Raw genomic sequence first — 15,823 nt, 5'->3', positions numbered from 1 at the left:
TATTTAAAAAAGACCAATTATTAGCTTTTTTGTGAAATGTACTTTATTAAAAATAATAATACAATCTGAAAGAGTATACCATGGTGGTTCATAGTGTAGGCTCTGATACCAGGTTTCCTGGGCTTTAACCCCGTGTTATTTTGGGCAAATTATATGTTAACTCTCTGCGCCTTAGTTTTCCGATTTTGAAAAAGGAGATTGCAGTACTGTTTTTTTTCTTGAATGTTGTGAAGATTAAATTTGTTAGGATGAAAATGTAAAGTACTTAGGCCAGGCCTGCTGTATATTTTTTCCTCAGTAAATGCTGACATTTAAACTTAAATAATTTTACTTTTTTACTTTATAAATTTGGTGTGTCACTTTCTCCATTATAAGAGCATGTATAGCAATTTAACTGGGAATGAAGACCAGAAAACTTGTATTCATGTCACTCCCCAACTTCCCTTTTTATACAGTTGGGGTTCCACCTCATTTGTCCTCTAATTTCAGAGCTGCTGTGAATAGTAGGTATTTATTTTAAATATTTGTTTATTTATTTGACAGGTAAAGTTACAGACAATGAGAGGGAGAGACAGAGAGAGAGAGGTTCTCCATCTACTGGTCCAATCCCCACACAGCCACAGTGGCTGGGACTGGGCCACTCCGAAGCCAGGAGCCAGGAGCTTCCTCTGGGTCAGAGGGGCCCAAGCACCTGGGCCATCCTCCTCTGATCTCCCAGGCCATCAGCAGAGAGCTAGATCAGAAGAGGAGCAGCCAGGACTAGAAATGGCACCCATATGGGATGCTGGTGCTGCAGGCAGAGGATTAATCTACTGTGCCACAGTGCTGGCCTCTAGGTGTTATTGATTAAATATGAAACAGAGTAGGAATGAGGTATAGACATTAGGGTTTCAAAGATGACCAAAAGTTAAATTTGGCTTTAAAATGAGAACGATGCTTTGGTTTTGCTTTTGAAATTGCTTCTAACTTTCTTTTATGTGTATATCTATATATGTGTGTGTATATGTATATATAAATATGTATATGTATGCTCTATCTCTTATTTGAAAGGCAGAGTGATAGGAAGAGGGAGAGAGGGAGCTCATCCATCTGCTGGTTCCCTCCCCCAGATGCCTGAAATGGCTGAGGCTGGTCTGGCTGAAACCAGGAACTGGAGCTCTGCTGCTTCTGCCACATGAGTAGCAGGGGCCCAGCACTTGGGCCATCTTCCACTGCTTTCCCAGGTGCATTAGGTGGAAGCTGGACCAGAAATGGAGCAGCCAGGACGCAAGTGGACACTTCAGTATGGGATGACAGCATTGCAGTTGGCAGCTTAACTCACTGTGCCACAGCGCTGGCCCTGCTTCTAACGTTCTTAAATATAACCTTAGATAAGTCAGTTTCTTTCTTTGGACTGCAGTTTCTTTCCCTCTCTCCTGGCCTCTCTTCCCCTCTCCTTCCCTTCTCAATCCATTTTTCTATGAACTATATTTAAAAAATATTGATTGAAGGGCAGAGTGACAGAGACGGAGGAGGATCTTCATCCGTTGATTTACTCCCCAAATGGCCACAACAGCCAGGTCTGGATCAGGCTGGAGCCATGAGTCAGGAACTCCAGCTCAGTCTCTCACATGGATGGCTGGGGCCCAAACACCTGGGGATCTCTGCTGCCTTCCTAGGTGCATTAGTCGGGGGCTGGATTCAAAGTAGAGCAGCCAGGACTGGAACCAACACTTGAATATAGGATGTTAGCATCTTAAGCCAGCCTCTCCAGTTTCTTCTTAAAATGAGAATGTCCCACTTATAATCTATATTCCTTTTCAACATTTTAATTTCATTCCTACTTTATTTATACACCCGATTTATTGCCTAAACGAACTACTACTTTTAAAAATTTGTATAAATTAATAAGTTAAAAGCTGGTTAAAAATTATTAACCAAAGAGATTACTTAAAATAAAAACAAATTTCTTTTTCTTTTTTTAAAAGATTTATTTATTTATTTGAAAGTCAGAGTTACATAGAGAGAGGAGGAGAGGCAGAGAGAAAGTCTTCCATCCACTGGGTCACTCTCTGACTGGCCGCAACAACGGGAGCTGCGCTGATCCAAAGCCAGGAGCTTCCTCTGGATCTCCCACGCAGGTGCAGAGGCCCAAGGACTTGGGCCATCTTCTACTGCTTTCCCAGGCCATAGCAGACAGCTGGATTGGAAGTGGAGCAGCCAGGTCTTGAACCGGCAGTCATGTGGGATGCTGGCACTGAAGGTTGTGGCTTTACCCACTATGGCACAGTGTCGGCCCCAATTTTATTTTTCAACTTAAAGGTTGATTTGTAATTGAAAATGAAAAATTATTTCTACAGGAATGCTATTTTTCAGTAGTCTGGGCATAGAAAGGCAGTGTGTCTATATGGGTGGTGTGGGAGTGTGCCTTTGAGAAGAGGAGTGATGTGAGGGTGCCCATAGAATCAGGAACAAATTTTAAATGTCACTGTTAAAAAAAAAAAAACAACTTTTTTATAGAAGGAATCAAGTGCTTTAAGTAAAGCATCTGTCAGTTCACTGTTGCTTGCTCTTCCTGCACGCTAGTTCCTTTGTAAAGAGCACCAGAGGTTGTCTGCCGGGGAAGGTGGATGGAATGCTGGTGTTGCAGGTGGCAGCCCAGGGCCCGTTTCATTTTTGGTGGCACGCTCTCTCACACTGAACACAGGGCGCTGGTTTAGGACACAGAAGACAGGCAGGTGTCAGTGACCTCTGGGTTTATCTCATGAGTGGCGAGGTTCAGGACTCAGGAGGACACCAGGGGAGGCCTGGAGGGATTCCTGGAGATGACCTTGAGTGAAGTCTTCAAGGTGTCTTCTGTAGCAGGTTGTCCACATGACCTGTTAGTGCTCCTGTCAGTGGAACCAGGTCGCCTCGCCAGTCCTGGAACAGTGTTTGCCCCAGCCTCTTGACTGGGTCTAGTCACACATGGGCTCTACAGATAGGGCTTTGTCAGCAGACCCCGAAGGAGGAATGCAGAGGTGGCAGCCTGTCCTCCCTGGCAGTACAGAGGAGACCTGGGGCTTGCTTCGGTGAAGGGGCGCCAGACAGCCGACTTCCTGCGGAACAAGACGATTTCATGGCGAGCGCTGTCAGGAGGGGGTGAAGGGCAGCATGGATGCGGGCTGCTGCTGCCTGGGCTGGGAGCAAAGTCTGTGGAGCCCTCCCGTGCCCAGAACTGCTGGGAAGCTTTCTGGAGTGCGTGTGGTAGCCAGCGCCACAGGAGCCCTGCTCAGCTTGGCATGCTTATGAGATGCACGTGGACTGTGTTTTCTTTCTTGCTCAGGGTCCCAGGTGTGTTGCTGACTCCTTTTGGCAAGCTGTCAGGACACAGCAGGGTATAGGCTTCAGCGTGGAGACCCTTTGTTTCTGTTGCTGTGAACTGGTACCATGCAGATGTTGTGTTGTGACTTTGTTTTATTATTATTTTTTAAAAGCCATGGTTTTTACTACAGTTTCAGATGGAAAGAATAGTTGAGCAGAGTTCACAGTTTCATATCATACAGCTATGCGAAACATAGACAATTTTCCCTCTTCCTGACATCTTGCTTTGTCATAGAGGCTGCAGAAATGCTGTTTGCTGAGTCTGCCTGGAGCACACAGCAAGCACTGTGGCTAGAAGAGTAGTGTGAGGAACACCTTGGCCGAATCCCACAGACAGAAATACAGCCGCAAATTCTACCTCACGGCCATTGAAACCGGTTTTGGCCTTTTTGTTGTGATGAATGAATCAGTATTGATATACTGTTATTAACTATAGTCTGTTATTTAGATTGGGGTTTACTTTTGGTGATGTGCATTCTGTGGGTGTTGTCAAATGCATCATGACATGTAGTACCCATATTAATAAAATAATTTTCAGCACCCTAAAAAAATCACCTATGCTTTACCAATTCATTTTCTCCTCTCCTGGCCCCTGACAACCACTAGCCTACTACTGTCTCCATACTTTTGCCTTTTCCAAAACATCATGTAGTTGCAATCAAAAGCATGTAGGCTTTTCGCATTGGCTTCTTTTACGTAGTAAGATACATTCAAGGTTCTGTGATGTGTTCTCAAAGCTCCATAGCTCCTTTTTTAAAAAGTCATTATCTGATATTCAGGATGGACGCACCAGGGTTTATTTGTCCATTCACCTTCTGAAGGAAGTCTCGATTGCTTCCATGATTTTTGGCCTCTGGAATAAAGCCTCACGCGTGGAGCCTCTGTGAACGCCCGGATGCAGGTTTTCGTGTGGACACGAGTTTGCAGCTCCTTTGGGTAAATATGAAGGAGCATGCTACCTGAATCATACTGTCAAGAGTATGTTTGGTTTGTAAAAAAACCATCAAACTGTCTTCCAGGAGGCTATGGCATTTCCTTGTCAGCATTTGATAATTGACAGTTTTTTAAAATATTAGCCAGTCTAGTAGATTTTTAGTGGCATTGCATTTTTGTCTCAACGTATAAATGACATTGGTCCAAGGAATAGCATTTACTGAATACACTTAGAAGGGTCTACTGCCTCCATCAGTTTCTGTTACTAATAATTCTCTCTACCGCCCTTTGTTATTGATTCTTTTTTTTTTTTTTTTTTTGGACAGGCAGAGTGGACAGTGAGAGAGAGAGAGACAGAGAGAAAGGTCTTCCTTTGCCGTTGGTTCACCCTCCAATGGCCGCTGTGGCCTGCGTGTTGCGGCCGACGCATCGAGCTGATCCGAAGCCAGGAGCCAGGTGCTTCTCCTGGTCTCCTATGGAGTGCAGGGCCCAAGCACTTGGGCCATCCTCCACTGCACTCCCGGGCCACAGCAGAGAGCTGGACTGGAAGAGGGGCAACAGGGACAGAATCCGGCGCCCCAACCAGGACTAGAATCCGGTGTGCCGGCGCCGCAGGCAGAGGATTAGCCTAGTGAGCCGCGGCGCTGGCCCTGTCATTGATTCTTATATTTTAGTGTCTATAAAGAATAATCAATAGAGTATGCTAGGCCGGCGCCGCGGCTCACTAGGCTAATCCTCTGCCTAGCGGCGCCGGCACACCGGGTTCTAGTCCTGGTTGGGGCGCCGGATTCTGTCCTGGTTGCCCCTCTTCCAGGCCAGCTCTCTGCTGTGGCCCGGGAGTGCAGTGGAGGATGGCCCAAGTCCTTGGGCCCTGCACCCCATGGGAGACCAGGAGAAGCACCTGGCTCCTGGCTCCTGCCATCGGATCAGTGCGGTGCGCCGGCCGCAGCGCGCCGGCCGCGGTGGCCATTGGAGAGTGAACCAAAGGCAAAGGAAGACCTTTCTCTCTGTCTCTCTCTCACTGTCCACTCTGCCTGTCAAAAAAAAATAGAGTATGCTAGAAATAATCAGTCCTAGGGCTTAAGCTCCCAAGTTCCATTTCAGTGCGTGTGGGGAGATGTGAAACTGACTGTGTTGTTTTGTGTGTGTGCTGTTGGTAAACTCTACTAGTCAGCTAGTTGTTGGTGATGACCAGCCTTTGCCAAGTTTTAGTCAATGTTTTGTGCTAGTCCTGCCCACACTGCTGCCATGGGAACAGAACCAGTTCACCCCTGTGTTTAAATTATACAGTGACGGTCTTTCTTTTCTAAAACTTCTGGGAGTAGGAAGTGTGAAGCTATATTAGCTACTGCTGAAGTCTATATTTTTTGTCTGTCTCCTAAGGAATCATTGAATCTTTTGTTTTCTGAGGTATTTCATCATAATGGGGACCTCAGAAAAAGCAAACAAATGAAAAAAAACAACTCTTTTTGTCTTCATTTTGAAACTAAGCAGTCTCACTTGTCAAATTTGTCTTCCTGTCTGTAGACTGTTTTTGGAAATGTGGGGTGAGGCCTCCTAGTGCCCTTTTTCCTAAGGTAAAAGGTACAACACCATATGACATGCTAATATCTCTGAGGGTTATTTGTATAATGCATTGTTTCTTAGAGTTTCATCTGGGGGTTGTTACAACATGGTGTCCTGAGAAACTTGTTAAAACTGGATATAGTTAGAAGCTCAGGGGATGGAGCAGGAGTTGGCATTTTACTGTTCTTCATGATTACTATGCACAGGTAAAGGACCAGTTAAACATAGTTTATTAAATGTTCCTACTCCCTCTTCCTGAAAATACTCCTTAAAACACATAGGATATAGTTAATCTAATGGATAACACCTCCTTTAGAGGAAGCACCTGACTCCTGGCTTAGGCTCGGCGCTGCACACTGGCCATGGCGGCCATTTGGGGGGTGAACCAATGGAAGGAAGACCTTTTTCTCTGTCTCTCTCTCTCTCTCACTGTCTGTAGCCCTACCTGTCAAATGAAAAAAAAATCTCCTTTAGAGATTTACAGGATTTTATTCAGCTCTTATTCTCTTAACTCTTCACAGGATGATCAACAGGATCCACTATTTTTAGAGTTAACTGGGAATGTTTTTTGTGCATAAATATTAGAGAAGTGATTTTGAGACAATAAAACCTCCCTAATTTCAAGAGTTTAATGTAGTTCCGCGTAACTTACTTTCAGAAAAGTCATCTTTGTTTTAAAGGGCTGATATTGGCCTGTGCCACGGCTCACTAGGCTCACTAGGCTCACCTGCGGCGCCAGCACCCCGGGTTCTAGACCCGGTTGGAGCGCCAGTTCTGTCCCGGTTGCTCCTCTTCCACTCCAGCTCTCTGCTGAGACCCGGGAAGGCAGTGAAGGATGGCCCAAGTGCTTTGGCCCTGCACCCGCATGGGAGACCAGGAGGAAGCACCCGGCTCCTAGCTTCGGATCAGCACGGCACGCCGGCCATAGCGGCCACTTGGAAGGTGAACCAATGGAAAAGGAAGACCTTTTTCTCTGTCTCTCTCTCTCACTGTCTAACTCTGTCTGTCAAAAAAAAAAAAAAAAAAAAAAAAGGGCCTGATATTTAGAAACCTTCTCCCTTACAATTTCAGGCAATTTACCTGCCCATTTACATAAAGATTGTCACTTTCATCTAATATCCAGGAAGCCAAAGCTGTACTTTTTCATACCACAGAATTTTTCTCTGCAGTTAAACAATGAGAAATAATATACTGTAAATTTTCATTTGTAATGTTACACAATTTCAAGAGAAGAAGGAGTATGGGGTACTACAAATAATAGTTGCTGATACTCCCTTTGTGTTCTTAGGTATGCATTTACCTTTAATTCAGGCAACTTTATAAAGATACGGTTTTTATCTCATTTTACAGATGAGGAAACTAAGGCTAATGGGTTAAACAACCAGCTCATTGTTATTCTGTTGTTGAATGCAGAGCTTAGATGGAAACCTAGGCACTCTGGGAAAAGAACAGACCATAGCAGAGATTTACGAATAGTAGTGGCTTCTACTTGTCCACTTATATGAATCTTGGATTTCTGTAGTAGAAAAGATGATAGTGGATCATCTGGTTTTAAACTATCTTTTAAAAATTATACAAATATAAAGATGAAGGAATTTACGTAAATTGTTCTGCTTTGCAGACAGTAAATACATGGTATAGCCAGGAGCAGAACACAATTTTGTAGTTTTTTTCTCTTTGGATCACAGAAACGTGAACTTTCTTAACTTATTTTCTTCATTTTTTGGTGTTATTTTAGTTTCATAAACAGATGTTAATTGATAACTTGCTATCTGTCTTCTCGTAGGTTATGAAAGCAGATATGTCCTTTCAAGTGATGCTTAAACTTTAGTTTCATGGAAATAATTTACAAAATGATTTAGGGAAATCATTCTTCATATTCTAAAGCCTTATACCCTTTCTTTATGACAATTAAATATGGAATTTTAAAAAGATATATTTATTTGAGAGAAAGGAGGAGAGGGAGGGAGAGGGAGGTCTTCCATCTGCTGGTTGATTCCCCAGATGGCTGCAATGGCTGGGGCTGGGCTAAGCCTAAGTCAGGAAGCTGAAACTCCATATGGGTCTTTCACATTGCTAGCAGGGTCCTAAGTCCTCAAGCCATTATCCTCTGCTTTCTCAGGTGCATTCGCAGGGTGCTGGATTAGAAGTAGAGAAGCTGGGGCTTGAACTGGCCTTCATATGGGATGCTGGTGTCACAGCCAGCGGCTTAACCCTCTGTACCATAATGCTGGCCCCTAACTACTGTATTTTAATTTCAGTAGTATAATAGAATTATTTTTTTAAAAAAAAATATTTATTTATTTGAAAGTCAGAGTTACACACAGAGAGAAAGAGAGGCAGAGAGAAAGAGGTCTTGTATCTGCTGGTTCGCTCCCCAGTTGGCGGCAACGGCTGGAGCTGCGCCAATCTGAAGCCAGGAGCCAGGAGCTTCTTACGGGTCTCCTACGTGGGTGCAGGGGCCCAAGGACTTGGGCCGCCTTCTACTGCTTTCCCAGGCCATAGCAGAGAGCTGGATCAGAAGTGGAGCAGCTGGGACTCGAACTGGTGTCCATATGGGATGTCAGCATGGAAGGCTGTGGCTTTACCTGCTATGCCACAGCACTGGCCCCTAGAAGTATGTTTTGTTACACTGACCTACCTAAAGTTTCACCAGCTATAAATTAAATAAGTAAAGTATTAGAATAGGAAGTTTGAAAAAGTCATTAATAAGCATATACTTATTGAAATTCCTTTTTAGAATTTGGTTGGTTGGCACACAGAGACTATAATTGGGATTAGACCCCATTGTTAGCCAGTAGTTCCATTCCATTCTTGCTGTTACCAAAGTTCCACACTTAGTAGTTTCCTCTCTAATGTTCCCTCTGAGTTGCACCAGAATATTTTTTAGTAACTCCTTGTGTAGGCTAAACTCGATTTTCTTTTTCTTTTGAGTATCCTCAGGGTAGAAGCTCAGAAGAAACAGATTTGCAATCTGTTCCCTATAAGTCACTTGTTACTCTATTAGGGTTAGAGGGTGAGCCATGCTCTTGCCTTGCTGTGGGAAATCAATTCCCAAGAGCTACTCAAGGTGGATAGGCACAGAAGCAAGTGTCAACAGAGAGAAGAGTGTGAGCTGGAGCCCCTTGTGAAATCCTTGTGAATTTCATAAGACAGGGGTTTTATTAAAAAAAAAATAGTTATTTGAAAGGCAGATAGAGAGGGATAGACAGAGACAGACAGATCTGGCTCACTCCCAAAACTTGCCAGAGCTGGAGTTTTGCCAGGTCAAAGCTGGGAGCTGTGAACCAGTGTTCCAAGTGGATGGTAGAGATCAGACTACTTGAGCCATCACCGTTGCCTCCTGTTGTGTTCGTTAGCAGGAAGCTGAAATTGGAGGTGGAACCAGGCAGGACTTGAACCTGGGCACTCTGGTTTGGGGTGCAGATATTCAAGGGGCATTTTCACCACTATACCAAACGCCTGCTCCAGGACAGTGTTAAACACAACCATTATTATAAGATTGAAATATATAAATTTATACTTAAATGAATTGTATTAAAATCAAAGGTAATAAACCTTTCTTGTGATTATTTTACTACATTTGTATATTATCTGTGCTCTCGAAGTTCTTTCCATGTAGTGTATCTGTATGGTGTAAATACTTCTTAGCAGAATGCTACTCAGCATCTTTTTGCAATTCTGTGTTCAGTGGTGTCAGTGTTGGTACCTTGAAACCAGCCATGGTGGGAGCAATTATCCCATGAACACTGCGGAGTACTTCAAGCAAGGCCTTTTCCACATGGACAAGCACATAGCATTTTTGGCTTCTCCTCGCTTTATCTCAGAGGCTTGAGGGAAAAACTACCAAAGCATGGCTCCTCTCCTGTTCCACTAAGCCCATCCTAACCTGCTCCAGCCTTTTCTCTACGTTGTTCTTTTCATTAAATTACTGTATTCTTACTACCCACTTCTCTACTACCATGTCCTAGAAGCTGGTCTCTTCTTGCTCTTCCATATTTTTCCTGGAGTTGAATCTCATCTTGACCCCTGTGGTGTTCTTAGTTCCCATCTCCCTTTCAAGCCATATAACATAAAAGTTTTAGCAGTTGTCACTGCTGCAGAAAAAAAAAAAATGAAACAGAGTGACACAGTTAATAGATTATTTTGCCAAAATTCTTAATTTTACCATTGCCATTTTGTTACAATTGTTTTAATCTGGTGAAATACTAGGTTGAATATTTATCAGAAAAATTTAAGTGTTCTTTAACTATTTTTAGGATCAGTTACATTCTTCAGCAGAACATGGGGGTTTTTTCATGATGCAGACTTGCTGATAAGAATATAGAGTCTGTTTACATTTCACAGGTTTAATATGTATTTATTTGAGAGGCACAGAAGAGAGACAGATAGATAGATAACTTCAATCTGTTGGTTCACCCCTCCGATGCCCACAATGACTAGAGCAAGGCCATGTTGAAGCCAGGAGCTAGAAACTGAATTCAGGTCTTCAACATGCATGGCTGGGATCCAACTGCTTGAACTGTCATCTGTTATCTCATAGGGGTGTATATTTGCCAGAAGCTGGAATTGGGAGCTGAGCCAGGACTCAATCCTAGGTATTCCACTGTGGACAGCTTAACCAACTTCTAGACAAAATGTTTTCCCTGTACTGACTCTTTTAAGTAAAAGACCCCTTGACTGTTAAGAATTCTTTTAACTTCAAGAAAGTGAACAAAAAGGGTACCTGATTGTTGGTGTTGAGTTAGTAGTTTAATGATGCTGGGCAAAAATATTTAAGACTCTCCTGACCTTCCATTTAAGATCAAATGATGGCTACTACAGATTCAGTCAAGGCACTTGAACTTGCAGCTGAAAGAGGGAGACACAATGCTAGCAGCAGAGCTGTGTTTATATTTGCCTTGGTTTCACCTGAGGGGAAGGGGTCTGGGAAACTGGCTATTTGGTTTGACTAGTATTTAATAATATTGCATGTTACAATGAAAGGATTAGAATTAGGTGTTAGGTGAGCCTACTACAGATGTCTACATATTATACAACAACAATTCCCATGTATACCTAAATTTAATGCATTGAGATGAAGTTAAGAGAATATGTAACTAATATATATATAGTGTGGCTCCCTGAAAGCTCATTAGGTTTTGTTCTTTGTAAAGAAGGGGTGGAAAACTAGTTTTTAGTTGATGAGAGATAATTTGAGTAGAATCTAGGCTGAATGCTCTCATGTAAACTCTTGTGGTATAGGTCGTGTTACCCCTAACATTGCAAATTAGGAAACGGAGATTAGATGAGATATTAAGCAGTTTGCTGTAGATACGGAGCCTAGTAAATGGGTGAGCCAAGTTTAGAACCTATTTTTTCCTCTGACAATTTGCATATGTTTGTATATTGAAATGAATTATTTTATGGAAAGAATGATATTTGAGAAGGAAGAGATTTGAGTGTTACATGTCATACATGTTATGTGTCAATATATGTCATGTGATGAAGGGGTGAGAGCCCTCTAGGTTTTCTGGTAGCCAACATACTGGGATAATACTACATAACATTTTATTTTTATTTTTATTTATTTATTTTTTTGACAGGCAGAGTGAACAGTGAGAGAGAGAGACAGAGAGAAAGGTCTTCCTTTGCCGTTGGTTCACCCTCCAATGGCCGCCGCGGCCGGCGCGCTGCGGCCAGTGCACCGTGCTGATCCGATGGCAGGAGCGAGGAGCCAGGTGCTTTTCCTGGTCTCCCATGGGGTGCAGGGCCCAAGCACCTGGGCCATCCTCCACTGCACTCCCTGGCCACAGCAGAGAGCTGGCCTGGAAGAGGGGCAGCCGGGACAGAATCTGGCGCCCCGACCGGGACTAGAACCCGGTGTGCCGGCGCCGCTAGGCGGAGGATTAGCCTAGTGAGCCGCGGCGCCGGCCTACATAACATTTTATGAGCACTTACTGTATACATTTTACTTAGGCTGTCCATGTAATTCTCATAGCAGCTGTGTGATATAGGTAAAGAATGTGAAACGCCGAGGGTGTGTTGCACACCTGATCTAGTGAGTGACAGACTCAGGATTGAACTCAAATGCCTTATTCCTGAGGCTGCAATGTTAGCTGGTGCCCCACATACTCTCTGTGACCACCAACTTTTGTAAGAGAGGATGAGAAGGATTCTTCAAGTCGATTTTTACCTGGTTCCAGCAATCTTGGAAGAATTTCCATTTGTTTAGTGAAATTGGATGGTGGGTGGAATTTGTTTATGGAATTTTACCCATAAAACAAATACTTAAACCACATTTTGGAAGAAAATGCATACTGGCTTTTAAGAATACCAAATTCAGATCTTTCTAACCAAGCTGGTAATTTGTTAATGTCTTTTCAGCTCAAAATAACTGGTTATGTCTTCATAGTTTTAAGAACTATCATAGCATATTGATCCAGAATTTGAAGTAAGAATACAGCAAATGAGTTTATGAAAGCAGTTCCACACAGATGGAAATTTTACATCTCCCAACTTCATGATGAGTCATACTCTTGGAAGACTGCTCCGCTCTTCCCCGGAGTCTGTCAGCACAGGGCTACACAGAGTGATGGAGTTTGCATGTTTCAGTTCTAACATCTGCTGTGTGGCAGCCCATTCATATTCCTATCTCAGGAAACATCTATAAATATTGGTAAAGATTTCCTTTTTACTTTTGTTTCCAGAATGTTTATCTCTGTATGATTTCCGCTCTGTGTACGTATATAGTCTCTCTCGGTGATCTGGGCTCAGTGTGTTTCTAAATACCACTTGTCACAGTTCTGCCACAAGGTCAGTGAGGTGTTCTCTTCAACGCCAGAGTCTCTCCACTGCTGAGGCAGGCTGTTTTCTTCCCCTTTGCTTTCCCTGGCTCTCTAACAGCAGTGAATAGCAGAATTTTGAATTATGGATTGTCTCAGAAATTTATACTAGTCGTTATTTTTTTAATGAAACCTGTGAGAGAAGGAAGAAAAATTTCACACAAAAATTTCAAGTTGAGGTTTTAAAAAATCATAAAGGGGGCAGGGTGCCCTGGCATAGTGGGTAAAGCTGTCCACCTGTGGCGCCCCATATGGGTGCTGAGTAGAGTCCCAGCTGCTCTACTTCCAATCCAGCTCCCTGCTAATGGCCTGGCAAAGCAGTGGAAGATGGCCCAAGTCCTTGGCTCCCTGCACCTGCATGGGAGACCCGGAAAAAGCTCCTGGCTACTGACTTTGGATCGGCGCAGCTCTGAGCATTATGGCCATTTGGGGAGTGAACCAGTAGATGGAAGACCTCTCTCTCTCTCTCTCTATCCCTCTTAATGTAACTCTGCCCTTCAAATAAATAAATAAATATTTTTAAAAATCGCAAAGAAGACAATAAATATAGTAAATTGGTGACAGTTGATGGAGGTTTCAGCAAAGTGAATTATTAAGCGATACAAATATTACCTATTGATTGCATAGATTGTAGTCAGCCTTTTATCTGCTGTTAAAAGAAGTTTGGAAAATTTAAAACTAAAACAAGCTGACAGCTATTTGGACGGAATACTCGCATGACTCTATATACTCATAGCAACAGATTGTTTTATTACTTGTTTTTGTAATTGGCATCATCTGTTATTTAGAGTCTTGGAATAAGACAACCATTTGGGAGGGACTGTGGAGTACATTACTGGAATTGAACTGGCAGTGTTCACATACTGGTTCGTCTGCTGGTTTAGAATCCTCTCTCTGTGTTTTTCTTTAGGTGGGACTCTTCCCTGGACACTGTGTTGAGTTAATTAACCAGAAAGTTCCCCAGTCAGTGACCAACTCAGTGCCAAAACCAGGTGAGTACACTTTTTTTATTAGTGTGGTTACTTTACCAACTGCTCCAAGATTTCCCTTCAAGTAGGTAACTTGTTGTTATTATTCCTTGCGTTTATTGACATAAAATGAGCATTGTTAATTTTATATCATTTTAATTTTAAAATGTATTCTTATGTCTGTGTTGTTCATTTCATGAGGGTTCACATGCATTTATGGTTTTAGAAAAATTTTAAAACTGTGTGCTCTACAATAAGCTTTGTTGTTTGCTTTCCTAATTACTAAGTAGGAATGTAGCTTATTGATGAATAAATGATTAAAAATATAATAGGTCTAAAGAACTAACATAGTGATGGTATGATAAAATAGAAATTAATAGATGAAGGGAATATGTATTTTATCAGTGCCTGTGAATATCCAAACTGTCTTAAGCAGCATTTCACATGCGTACATATAGTACATAGTATTGCATGTTTTACAAATAAGTAAAGCAGTTTAGAGGGGATAAAACTAAAGAAAATTGGAATTTCTGTACTTATTGGAGGTAAGTTAATCTGGTTAGGAGTCCATTGAATACCTACTTTGGAACTTTTTGATCTGATACAAATTTTTAAACAATAAAATAAAAGCAAAGATTAAGAGGAAGGAATGAAATTTACATTTCCTAGTTATGTTTCTTATGCCCTTTGCCTCCTACCAATAAAAGAAAAATATTTTCTGGGCCTCAGGATTTATTTGAGCTGTTTCTTCAAAGTATCTTCTATGTTTAGGAGTTGTTTGTAAGAGTTATGAAGGAAAACGTTTATTCTTTCATTATTTAGTGTATTTCTACATCTACTCCCAAAGCACACATCAAACAGTCTTTGCATATAGCATTTATGTAAAGGTGAAAGTAGTAACCCCTTTTAAAGCTTATTTCTTCATTGCCATTAGGGGAGCATTGCTGTAGTTGTTGTCATAGGAATTTGTTTACTTTAGACAAACTAACTTTATTGCTTAGTAGAGAAAATACTTCAAAACAATGTTCTCTGCAGTTCCACTTCAGCTGGGCTTCTCAGTGTTTTTCCAGGCAGTTTTATCCTTCTTTAGGTAAACTTTTCAAAAAAACGTCTTAGTAGGTCCTTGCTCAGTAAATGTTCATTAGTGATTGTTATGATTCTAGTGTTCATGTGGTTGCAGATTGAGCAGTCCCTGTTAGCCTGGTGTCCAATGGTTGTTGAGGTTGGCAATAGCAGGGCATGTGCAGAGGGCTGATCACATGGTGAGCCGGGAGCAGAGCGGGAGGAAGGGAGCACACTCAGCTTTTACAACCAGCCCTTCTGAGGGCAGTGACCTAAGGACCTCACACAGGGCACAGCTCCCAGATACCATGATTGGTCCAAGCCTCCACTTTTAATCTACCGATTAACATAATAAGTTATCTACTGACCATTAACATAAGACTTTGGACTTTAAATGTTTGCATGACTTTGGGGGACCTTGCAGTGAAGATGCCCACATCCTGCAGCGTCATGTGTGGGTTCAGTTCCCAGCTCTGGCTCCAGCTCCAGCTTCCCAGCGAGGCAGCCTCTGGGAGGCAGAGGTGATGACTCAGGAACTGGGCTCCTGCCACCCTTGTGGGAGAGTGCCTGCCTCCTGGCTTGCCTTTGACACATGAGATTCTTTCTGAACTCTCAGTTCTATTCCTTTGATTTGTATGTCCTATGCCAGTACTACCCCTTGTTGACGGTTCTTGCTTTGTAGTAAGTTTCGTAGTTAGGATGTGTGTTTATTCCTACTTTAAATTTTTTTAATGGTTGATTTGGCTTTTGTGGGTCCTTTATTGTTCCTTAGGAATTTTAGAAACAGTTTGTCAGTTTCTACAAAAAAGTCAGCTGGGGTTCTGGTAGGGATTATATTGAATCTGTAGCTCAATTTGGGAAGCATTATCTCAACAGTATTAAGCTTTCCAATCCTTGAACATGGGATCTTTTCCCATTTATTTAGATATTCTTTAATTTTCTTTTCTTGTTTCATAGTTTTCATAGTATTACTTTTGTGTGTATTTTGTTAGATTTATCTTTAAGCAATCAGTTTTTTGTTGTTATTATAGATGTTATTTTCTTCATTTCATTTTCTTCATTCCAAGAGTGTAGAAATACAATTTTTGTGTATCGATCTTGTATCCTGAAACTCTGCTAAACTGTTTA

General features: G+C 42.2%; 1 protein-coding gene across 6 annotated transcripts in view; it reads left to right on the top strand.

Annotated features, from left to right (window-relative positions):
* ARHGAP32 (Rho GTPase activating protein 32) overlaps positions 1-15,823 on the top strand; it is a 318,906-nt gene that overhangs the window by 228,081 nt on the left and 75,002 nt on the right. For all 6 annotated transcript variants that reach the window (XM_070048334.2, XM_070048333.2, XM_089314208.1 and 3 more), the window contains one exon: positions 13,576-13,657. In XM_070048334.2, coding sequence (XP_069904435.1) covers positions 13,576-13,657 — 82 coding nt within the window. The remainder of the gene's footprint in view (positions 1-13,575; positions 13,658-15,823) is intronic.

Source organism: Oryctolagus cuniculus, chromosome 1 (assembly GCF_051225735.1).
Source record: "Oryctolagus cuniculus isolate XC-2025 breed Fujian yellow rabbit chromosome 1, ASM5122573v1, whole genome shotgun sequence".
NCBI lineage: Eukaryota > Metazoa > Chordata > Mammalia > Lagomorpha > Leporidae > Oryctolagus > Oryctolagus cuniculus.
This window is presented reverse-complemented; position numbering and strand designations above follow the sequence as displayed.